This window comes from Nothobranchius furzeri, chromosome 12 (genome assembly GCF_043380555.1).
Source record: "Nothobranchius furzeri strain GRZ-AD chromosome 12, NfurGRZ-RIMD1, whole genome shotgun sequence".
Lineage (NCBI taxonomy): Eukaryota > Metazoa > Chordata > Actinopteri > Cyprinodontiformes > Nothobranchiidae > Nothobranchius > Nothobranchius furzeri.
The window spans coordinates 73,089,345-73,100,532 of record NC_091752.1 but is presented as its reverse complement, the minus strand read 5'-3'; the positions used below and the strand labels follow the sequence as shown (position 1 = coordinate 73,100,532).

General features: G+C 42.5%; 1 protein-coding gene across 1 annotated transcript; it reads left to right on the top strand.

The window, feature by feature from the left end:
- The first annotated feature begins 210 nt into the window (after positions 1 to 210).
- On the top strand, positions 211 to 5,981 carry LOC139062026 (PWWP domain-containing DNA repair factor 3A-like). Its single transcript, XM_070542109.1, has 7 exons — positions 211 to 1,344; positions 4,705 to 4,758; positions 4,851 to 4,940; positions 5,041 to 5,136; positions 5,285 to 5,464; positions 5,615 to 5,702; positions 5,820 to 5,981. The coding sequence occupies exons 1-6, from the start codon at positions 1,342 to 1,344 to the stop codon at positions 5,651 to 5,653; spliced, it is 462 nt and encodes a 153-aa protein (XP_070398210.1). The 5' UTR covers positions 211 to 1,341; the 3' UTR covers positions 5,654 to 5,702; positions 5,820 to 5,981.
- Positions 5,982 to 11,188: the final 5,207 nt, after the last annotated feature.

The window sequence follows — 11,188 nt, the reverse complement described above, 5'->3', positions numbered from 1 at the left end:
GCTGCTGCAGGAGGACCGGAAGGACGTCTCCCTGGGGAGGTTGATGGACGTGGAGCTGCGAAACAGCGGGTGGTTCATCAGTCGGATTCCACCTGGGAGGACATCAGCAGGAGTGCTCAACGGTTTCGGGGACGAGGGGCTCCGGTGATTCAAGCAACCCTGCCCCATTGCAGGGAGAGGCTGCTCGAGGGGGTGCGATTGGAGGAGGATCGGGAGGACGTATCCCTGGGACGGTAGAGAAACCTAGAGCTGTGGAGCAACGCGTGGTTCGTCAGAGGAGGCCCCCTGCTTGGTATAAGGATTATCAGGTGGAAATCTAGGACTCGAGGGCGAGTCCTTCAGGACAAAGAGGGGGAGAGTGTGATGGACAGAAGACGTAAGCTGCCGGGCTCAGAGGGTGTGGTGATTGGACATCAGCTGGTCCTCGTTATCCATAACGAGGCCAGGGAGGATAAAAAGGTGGCAGGCCTACTGAGAGGTGTGCGTGGTCGACCTGTCATTGTGGCATCGGACTTTGGGGGGTGGGGTCATTCGCAGTTGTTAGGGCTGCCGGCGACGAAGATAGCTAAACAGGTGTTTCGAGTTCCAGCGTCAGGAGGGAAGGCTGGTCGCCTTCTTTAGACAGCAAGGGCTGGGCTTAGGTGATGCCAAGACCACGCCGACATCTGCCGCTACGGACTCTGGCAGTGGATTTACTTTGCGGATTTACCCGCCGTCCTCGCAAGCTACATCCCGGGGCGTTGGACGGTGCTGGAAGCTCAGACCCCGGGGAGAGGGGTCACACCATCCGTGACAGCTAAGTACCGCTGCTTGTGTGTTTATGCTGGACAGCTGAATTTAGGAATGGAGACTTTGGCCTCAGTGTTTTAGTATACTGTTTTATTATTGGGTTCTATTATGGTGTTTTAGCATATTGTATAATAAAGCATATCCTTTTATAAATTTTGCCTACTGGTGGTGTTTTCGGGTTCTGACTGGAGGGCCAGATATTCTGCCCGTGCTGCCCACTGCTACTTTCCTTACAGTACAAAAGACGCCTGCATGTTCGAAGACAAGAGAACTCGCATGCGTGTTGCAACAGATGGAGATGACAGTTCAGGTTTATGTTTATGTTTATGTGCTTAGCAGACGCTCTTACCCAAAGCGACTTACAATTTATTTTATTTTTTTTAACCTATAGGGCATGTTGTGATCTGTGGGGGAAACCGGAGTACCCGGAGGAAACCCACGCATGCATGGGGAGAACACGCAACTCCACGCAGAAAGGCCACAGCCGAGTATCGAACCTGCGACCTTCGTGTTGCGAGGCAACAGTGCTAACCACTGCGCCACCATGCAGCCATGGTAAAGACAGGTTTATATTTTTACAACTTGCGAAGATTTTTACTTTAAATTTGAACGTTTAAGACATAGTTTGATAGATAGCGCATTAGTGATTTTTTTCTGAAACACTTTTATATAAAATTAAGCATTATTGGCAGTGGGGGAAGACGTCATGGACGCAAAATATTTTTTATATCGTTTTTAATGGGCTACATGCAAGCCTTTTGGCCAAAATAAACTTAACTATAGGCTATTTATTTGACCGTTTATGACTCCTCATCTAATAAGCAGCAAACTCACGACGGCAATGTGGTAGGCCGAAAATTGTCGCGCTCAGACGTGTAAAATTTGTTAAAACATGTAACAAAAAATTCCCTTAAAATCCATTCAGATATATTTTTACATGTCAACATTTACATGTATTATAGGTTTTTTGACAAGTAGTTGCGTGTATAGCATCCAATAAATATTAGTCTGACGGCAGAGGTGGAAAGTAACGAATTACATTTACTCACATTACTGTAATTGAGTAGCTTTTTTGTATATTTATACTTTTTAAGTCGTTTTTAAAAGCTGTACTTTTACTTTTATTTGAATGAGTTTAAAAAAAAAAGAATTGTAATTCGCTATGATACGATCCCTGGTTTCATGCCTCTAGAAAAGTTGCTGTACTTGTTTTGTTTTTATCTGAGTGTACAGCCCAGCTCTCAAGATTCTTCAGCCTGCAGCCAGGGGATTCAATTGGCTTTGTTCCTGGTTCTACCACCCATCACCTGGGACAAGCTGGGAATCATCCAGAAATCAGCTGCTGGGTGGCATATAAGATACTTCCTGATCTGCCTACAGTTGGGGAGCAGCTGATGGTGTGCTGTTTCCCCCACTTGGTCAGCTTTGTTGGGACTTTGTGCTGTTAAACTACTGTGAAGGATTACTAGTGAGATATTGTTGTTTAGAAGCTTGGTTAGACCTAAAGGTGGTTTGTGTAGAGTTAAAGCTTCTCTGGTTGGATTTAGGGATAGTAAATGCTATTGCCTCTTTCAGTTGAAGTCCTTCTGAGCCTGTGTTTTTTTTTTGTCTGGTATATTCACAGCTATGAGAGCTTCAAGTTAATATTGTGAATGCCCTGTTTGTTTGGTAAGGTTTGTCTCTGTTAGTATTTATCTGTATATTGTAAGTTTATTTATCCGCTGTTTTTCTTTATTAAATGCATGTACTCCTCCCATTCCATCTGGTCATGGGTTTATGTTACCTCCTTACCTTCCTAGCATAGCCAGGACGTAACACGCTACATTTTAAATCATATCCGTTACTGAGTAAAAATAATTATAGGCTTAATAAATTAAAAATATTACGTGTAGCAGCGTTGGAACGGAAAGAGACACCTGCATGAGCGCCACGTCTAAACCGTGGGGGGTGTGGGGGTGTACACTTTTGCTCAAAGACATCAGTTCAGTTCCTCAACTCGCTGTTCACCTCCTCTCTCCCTCCTCTCCTGTGGGTTGGATCCCGCACCTTCGCGCACCGGTGTGACGTCATCAGAATTCTGCTCGGTTCGGTAGCCGGACTCGGTTCCGTGTTTGAAATGTGTTTCCCTACCGCTCCGCACGGCAGCGGCAAAATAACGTTAAGTGCTCATAACAAGCAGATTCTCAGCGCTTTGCTCATAAAACAGAAGACCTGCAGGCCTCTGTGAGTTAAAACATCCTGATACTGTTCAGGTGTAAACATTGTGCTCCATCCCTGTGTTTGAACTCAGAAGATGCTCCTTGATGCCACAGATATGTGATGATTTAGCTTGTTTCTTTAGTTTACTCCAGAATAAGAGATTAAATTATTACAAAAGCAGTTCAGTGTAGTTAAATTAGTCATTCAAATGATTCTAACATGCTGCAGTGTGTGAGTGCGCACGCGCTTGCGTGTGCATGTGCATGGGTGCATGTGTGTGTGTGTGTGTTACACATATAGAACTGCATGAGACAGCGTGGTTTCGTCAAATCCATGCATCTTATATCTTGGCTGAAGTAATGGCTCAGGAAAAGGAAAATAACTTATATTTCATAAATAATGACGTCTTAATAGTGTCTACGATAATGTTTTATCTTATCTTTGGTCTGGGAGGTGTAACTTATCATGACACAAGCCTTTTAAAACATGTTAAAGAATTACAAGAGGAGATAAATGCATGAATTTAAAGTTCATGTTTGGAGTCCAACCTTCACAGATTGGAGGCTCACGCTGGTGAGGAGACACCGTTAGTTCTAGTAACACCTGGGCTCCCAAGGCCTGTTCTGACAGGATGGATGTTACGGGACCCTTAAGGATTCCAGTCGGATGATTGGAGGATTATTTAGGAGGATTGGAATGAACAAACTGATTTCAGTGGTGAAGGGTTAAATGAGTGAGTGAACCCACTACCAAGGATGAACACTAACTAAATCAGCTGCTCTAAATAAGCATGAAGGTCAGAGAGGAGCTCTAGGATGGACACGAATAAAGGAACTGTAATGTGGAGGTAAAGCAGGGCAGGGCCAACGTTAGCAGCTGTCATACGGTCCATCTGAAATGTTTGACTGCATTTGGCTTGTTATGTGACAGGTTAGAGCACAGTCTCATGTTAGAGTTTTGTCATGAAAACATTGAGATAGCTCACATACTGATGGCATCTAAAAATATTATTTTTCCTCAAAATAAAGAATAATTTGAATCACAATTGAAACAATTGTAGAAAAACCTCGTCCAATCAATGTGCTCGTCCTGTTCTCACTGATTGGATAGAAATCCCTCCTTCAAGCTGTGCATGTTTGAGCGCGCACCCACGAGCGAATTGTGAACTGGCGTTGTGATTTAGCACTACTTAGATGTAGCCATCCTTACGCTGACAAAAATGTAACTAAGTAACTTTTACTTTGAGTACATTTTGTTTACGATACTTTTTACTTTTACTTGAGTAAAAATTTAGGCAAGTACTTTTACTTGTAATTGAGTAAAAAATGATCAAAGTATTGGTACTCGTACTTAAGTAGGACATTTTAGTACTCTTTCCACCTCTGTCTGACGGTAACGTTTCGTATTCAGGATAAAAAGAAAAAGAAAACATGAAAGCAGCACCATGGTCAGTGAAGACCTTACTCCTGCCTGTTTGAAAATAGGTCACCACTTTCAGGGATGGAATGATTCTGAGACGGCAGCAGTCCCACAATTATCAGTTGTTGTATTTAGCTTTTCCAATGTGTTTTGGTTGATTTGTTGATTTTAAAAAGCAGAAAGTTTGATATGTTGTCAACTTTCAATGGTGGTGGTATAATAAGTGCAAATGTCAATCCTCTTTGGATAACAGTAAAACAAACTGATACAATCATTTGCTTTCCTCTGAGTACACAGGACACCGACCGTGTGTATTTTAAGACACCTTACAGCTTTCCACCCAGAGAGCAGGTGAATATGAGTGAAGATTATTGCATGACAACAAAATAAAATTAATTTTAACTGCTGTGCATGAAGTCGTGTTTTTGTGTGTCTTGATTAAGGACAATGACGGCATGGACCAACACAACGTGGTCACCACAACCAGAGATGTTGGGATCCGGAGTAAAGACGTGTCTTACGACAGGCTTGTGGTAAGGACATGCAAAGGACCAAGAAACAACTTCTCTTATTTAATCTGCTTAACCAGAATAATTCTGTTCAGCATCTAAATGGTTTCTGATCTAATTTTAGGAAAGGGCTCAGCAAGCTGAAGACCAAAGAAGAGTCAGCAGTGATCTTCTTATATCATTTATCACTCAGGATAAAGGCCCACTGCTACATCTGGAAGTGAGTTTTAAATTTATAATTAAATTTGCACACTGTGACTAATTTCAGTCAAAACATGACTCATGAATTATTTAAGTGAATCATTTTCTGCTAACCTAGTGTTTGGACATTTACTTTGAGCATCCTCCAAAAATATCTCTATTTACAGGCAATCATCGCAGGAAAAGTGTCATCCACCTGGGCTTCATCAAAGGGCAGGGTGGACATTTTCTTTGAGGAGGATGAGCAGCTGGACAGAGTGATGGGCTTCTTGACAAGCCTGGTTGAAGCACAGACAACCAGATGTCACAATCAAGTGGCATTCATGATGGATGTGCTTCTGCCAGAGGTACGTTCTGAAAATGTTTATGTATCACATGAAAATATTTTGTAGCATTACTGTTGTCAGTCTATAACTCATGGTTAATATCTTGTTACCTGCAACATGACAGACTAATGTCTACATGAAAGATGTCCTTTTGTTCACCTCATTACTCAGGCAACCATCCATGCACTTTCAGCTGTCCATGAATGTTGACGGACAAAGCCACAGAAATGTACGGCAGTGGGCTGCAGTATGACTGGAGGTATTCTACAAACACAAGAACAGTGCTAATGCCTATATGTATTGTTTTCACATTGTTTATGACAGCCTCTAGGTGTCAATGTCATTTTTACTAATTGCTATTTATCTGTCTCATTAGTGAGAGGCAGCTGATGTCCTATGCCATGGAACTGCTCATATACACGGAGAAACTCAGAAAAGCTCTGGACTCATCTGAATTTTTGAAGAGGCTGTAGTATTGTGTTGACATTTTTTTGGAAGGTATTTGTAAGGCCAATAAAAGTTGCTGCTGGTTGTTTCATTTGTCTGAACTTTTTTTCTAAAGCAAAACTTTTCTGCTTTTGTGTTTACAGCATATTTTTGAAAGATTAGTGAATGGTCAATATCAGTTTACTAGTCTTGTGAATTGTATACTTAATTCAAAATATTTTAGTAATTTCTAAATCAATACATTTTGTGTCAAAGGGCCAGCAATTATTCCTGTTAACAGAATATATGAAATACATAAATACACACGTAAATATGCCTAAAAATTACACATCAGCAGCTTTTCACTGTAAAGAAGCAATAAAAAATCATAAATAGTAACATAAATATTAACTACTCACTCGTATTGACTTAGACCCACTGTTAGTGCCTGTAATAACAAATGGTTGAAAGTTAAATGTTGCTGTAGGAGGCGTGCTCCCAAATAAGGAGGCTAGTGGGCTTAAGGGGTTAATTAAAACGATTACCACTAATTACTTTTTCTGATATTTTATTTTATTGCATTTAAAATAAACACTTGCACATACATTACTCACCTGCTAACTTAAGTAAGCATAGGTATGTTGTGCCTATTGTCCGGCAACTGATTATTTGTTGGTGGTATCTGTGCAGTGGCGGTTCTACATCGAATTACTCCCCGGGCGAGGCCCCCTTTGAGCGCCCCCCCCCAACCCCCCCCCCCCCACCACCACCACCACCACCACCACACCACCCCACCTGCATGAACACACGCATGTTTTCTACAAACAGGCATGTTTTATTAGAACGACTATTGAACATTCATTTTTCTAAGTTGCACATATTTACATTAATTACTATGAAGTTGTCAGAATGTAAAGCACTATACATTATATACTGTATCAAAATATATAGAATCAAATATACAAAAACAAACAATAACTAAATATTAAGAATATATGAACATAATAGATAATAAATATTCTAAATAGCAAAAATATTTCACACATAACAAACTAAAGATAATCACTACAGCATTGCACTTAGAACAGAAAACACAAACTAAAATTAAAACCTAACCTTGATGCAACATCATCAATAATGTCATCACATGAAATCTGCTCCCCTAATGAGTGATTGATACTAATCAGAGCCAGGTTAGTGAGCCGCCCCTGAAACATAGCTGACCTCAGGTATGACTTGATCAAGTTTTGAAAAGCTCCTCTCAGCTTGAGCCACAGTGACTGGCAGAGCAGTCCAAAAGTTGGGGTAGATCTCCAATAGATCTCATGATCCATAATATTTTAGAATTGCCTCTGAAATTGTAATTTAAACTGACATAAAAAACTGTAGACTACCAAAAATGCCAACTTTTACAGAACAAATCATGTAAAAAATAATCAGTGCAGCCATCTGCAATAAATAAACAGGATAGTTAGTGGTGACTGGGGTGTTTTCTTCTGCTTGTAGAGTGGTTTCATTTATTATTATGTGAACATGATCAACATGTGTTTGTTGTTGTTCAGGCGGGCCACAGGCTGCAGCGAGCATTTAACAAATCCTAGTTTGAATCAGTAAAAAACGATTCAAGGACTTTTTTCAAACCATTTGAATATTCGTTTAAATATTTCAGCCCTATTAGCTCTGTTAGCAATTAGTTGACCGCATTTAACAGTTAAAATCCCAGTTAACTGGTTCAAAAAATTGAAAACATGCATCATGAGAGCTACATACCTTTATCTTTCTGCTCTTTTTTCTTTTTTTCCCCCTGAATCGGGCACCTGGTGGTTTTAGCCTTTTTATGTTCATCTCTTCTGTTTGGCTCCTGACTCAGTAAGTTTCCTTTAGTCAGGACTAAACTATTTGACCTTGATGGGGGGGTGACCACAAAATCGTTTTGTTTTTCCTTTTTTTATTCGGCCATTTCACACAATTCAGAGAAACCTGAAAGAATGATAGGCCTGTGTTTATGATATTATGAATGAAATATGGAAGAACGTTAAGATGTGATTGACTTTAGCCATGTTAATACAGTTGATTCAGCCCCTGCACGCTCATTTCATCTGGGAAAGACGCAGAGGTGAATTCCCCCGCCGAACCCCTCCCCTTCCTGTTCTTCATAGACACACGGAGCACGTGAACGTTCTCAGTCAGCAGGAGCGCCTGCAACTGCAGGGGGCGCCAACTTGCTGTTTCCAATCCAGACACTGTCATATGACAGATAATAGAAAACCTCGGTGCGGCGCAGATTTCCTTTTTTTTTTTTTTACTCCGCGCTTGTGCGCCCCTTTTGTGTCATGAAAAAATGCCGCCCCGGGCAACTGCCCTGTCTGCCCGTGCCTAAAACCGCTACTGTATCTGTGTTTTCAATTCAATTCAATTCAAAAATACTTTATTAATCCCAGAGGGAAACTGATTGCTGTATTAGCTCAAAATAATAATAATAATCAAGTCATCAAAGAGTTGTTGTATATTACAATGGCTGTTGGCAGGAAGGATCTCCAGTAGCGGTCAGTGTTGCAGCCAAACTGAAGAAGCCTCTGACTGAAGACACTCTTCCGTTGTCGGACAGTCTTGTGAAGAGAATGCTCAGGGTTGTCCATCATTTTCTTGATTCTCTGGAGAATCCTTCTTTGCATGATCTCCTCCAGTGGTTCCACAGTCGTCCCCAGAACAGAACCAGCCTTTTTTATTAGGCTGTTGAGCCTTTTCAGGTCCCTGCTTCTGATGCTGCTACCCCAACAGACGATGGCGGAAGAGATTACACTCTCAACAACAGACTTGTAGAAGATCTGCAGCATCTTGCTACAGACATTGAAGGACCTAAGCGTCCTCAAGAAGCGCAGTCTGCTGTGTCCCTTCTTGTAAACAGCTTCGCTGTTCTTTCTCCAGTCCAGTCTGTTGTCCAGGTGAACTCCAAGGTATTTGTATTCCTCAGCCACCTCCACTTCTTCTTCCATGATGGAAACAGTGTTTGACTCCACCCTGTTTCTTCTGAAGTCTAAAATCATCTCCTTTGTTTTGTTCACGTTCAAGGTCAGATGATTGTTTCCACACCATGCCACAAAGCGCTCCACCAGCTCTCTGTACTCAGCTTCCTGTCCATCTCTGATACACTCGACAACTGCAGAGTCATCTGAGTATTTCTGTAGATGACAGGTCTCTGATTTGTACTGTACTCTGATTTTATAATCCCACTGGGGATGGCCAAAAAGTGTGTATGCAAGAAAAAAAATATCCATACATTCATGTTTAAACCTGGAGTCCTGTTTAATTACATTGTTACTATTTCTGTATAAACGTATTCTTTCAATTGTATTGTTCGCATTGAAAGGCGTTTGATATGAATCAAACCCCAATCTCCTCTGCTGGAGCCTGAGGCAGGGTGCTGCACCCTGGATCCGACCCAGGTTTAAGTTCTCCCCGCCCGCTGGGAGGGCTGCCGTTATTGAGATATTTCCCTTTTCTGACCACCAGGGGAGCTCGGTGGAGCTCAACAGGCACATGGGGGCGTGGTTTGTACATAGAGGCGTGTTTTGGAGGGGCGTGGTTTGTCGGGGCTGCATCTGCAGCTAGGTATTATTGTGTTTTTCTGGTTACGTCATTTCCGGTAGACGCCAGCTTATGTCTGCAGCCAGATGCTTGTGCCCTTTCTTGGCATTGGGGTGTATGGTGCATGTAATATTTAAATAACTCTAACTTGCTCAATTTTCAACTGATTTTCAAAATGTTTGATTTGTTATAAACGCCAGAGATGTGCCTGTGAAATAGGATGGGTTTGGCCCAGAAAATCCTGTTATTTCACTACACAAAGCATTTAATCTTTCATAGATAACACCTTTAATGGTAGGCTTACATCTAAAAATACATAGCTTATTATTATATTCTATCTATCTATCTTATATATATGTATATATATATATACATACTCTGGGTGAATCCCCAGTATTCGCACAGATACGTGCATGTTAAGGTCGAGTGTTAAAGGGCCATATTACTCAGAACATTTCTGGAATATCATTTTTGTCTTAATGAGTCTTCTTCTATTTTGTGTTGTCGTTTATCTCCCGTAGGGACGCTTTTTGGTTCTCGACTGGAAAAGGGTGGCTTGCCAACTCCGGGTCGGGAGAGAGGTCCAACCTCAAGTGGAGGAGTTTAAGTATCTTAGGGTCTTGTTCACGAGTGAGGGTAGGAGGGATCGGGAGATCGACAGGTGGATTGGTTCGGCATCTGCAGTGATGCGGACGCTGAGCCGATCTGTCGTTGTGAAGAGGGAGCTGAGCCAGAAAGCCAGGCTCTCGATTTACCGGTCGATCTACGTCCCAATCCTCACCTATGGTCATGAGCTTTGGGTAATGACCGAAAGAACGAGATCGCGGATACAAGCGGCCAAAATGAGTTTCCTCCGTAGGGTGGCCGGGCTCAGCCTTAGAGATAGGGCGAGGAGCTCGGACATTCGGGAGGGACTCGGAGTAGAACCGCTGCTCCTCCGGCTCGCAAGGAGTCAGTTGAGGTGGTTTGGGCATCTGGTCAGGATGCCTCCTGGACGCCTCCCTCGGGAGGTGTTACGGACATGTCCTGCCGGCAGGAGGCCCCCGGGTCGACCCAGGACACGTTGGAGAGGTTACATCTCCAATCTGGTCCGGGAACGCCTTGGGGTCCTGCCGGAGGAGCTGGTGGAGGTGGCCGGGGAGAGGACGGTCTGGAGCTCCCTAGTTGGGATGCTGCCCCCACGACCCGGACCCGGATAAGCGGAGGAAAACGACGACGACGAGGGACACTTTTTGTTGATAAAATGTTTGTTTTGTCAAATATGATTTGGTGTACTCCTCCCTATTTTTTATTTTTTGCACTCACGTACCTGTGTTAGCCATCCCAGGATCCCAGACCTGGTTGAGGTTGTAACAGAAGAACTTGTTTTATGCATTGTGTGTAAATAAACTCAAGTTTGGAGGAAGACATTGTCTCAGCCCATTGTTTGATCTAGCGTGATCACTCTCCGTACCTAAAATAATAACAGTCGTGGGGCTCTAGGTTCACACTTGTACCAAATTAATATATAGTCAATTTGCTTTCTTTCACTGAATTTCTACTTTGTTCTTGATGGTCACACGTGTAGCATCATGAATGGCCTCATTTTGTGGGGCAAAGTTCACTCTTTCCAGCTGGGTCACAGCTGGGTCGAGCTGTAACTTCCATCCACAGATTAAACCACCAGGAGCCGAATAGTCTAAATAACACCGTCTTCAATCTGACTGTTTATCTGTTTGCTGTTCCATCACG

What these genes read in the sequence shown, in the direction of transcription:
- LOC139062026 (XM_070542109.1), top strand. An exon ending in GCTTTCCACCCAGAGAGCAG is followed by an intron (nt 4,759 to 4,850) that starts GTGAATATGAGT and finishes GTCTTGATTAAG; the next exon opens with GACAATGACGGCATGGACCA. An exon ending in TGGATGTGCTTCTGCCAGAG is followed by an intron (nt 5,465 to 5,614) that starts GTACGTTCTGAA and finishes CTCATTACTCAG; the next exon opens with GCAACCATCCATGCACTTTC.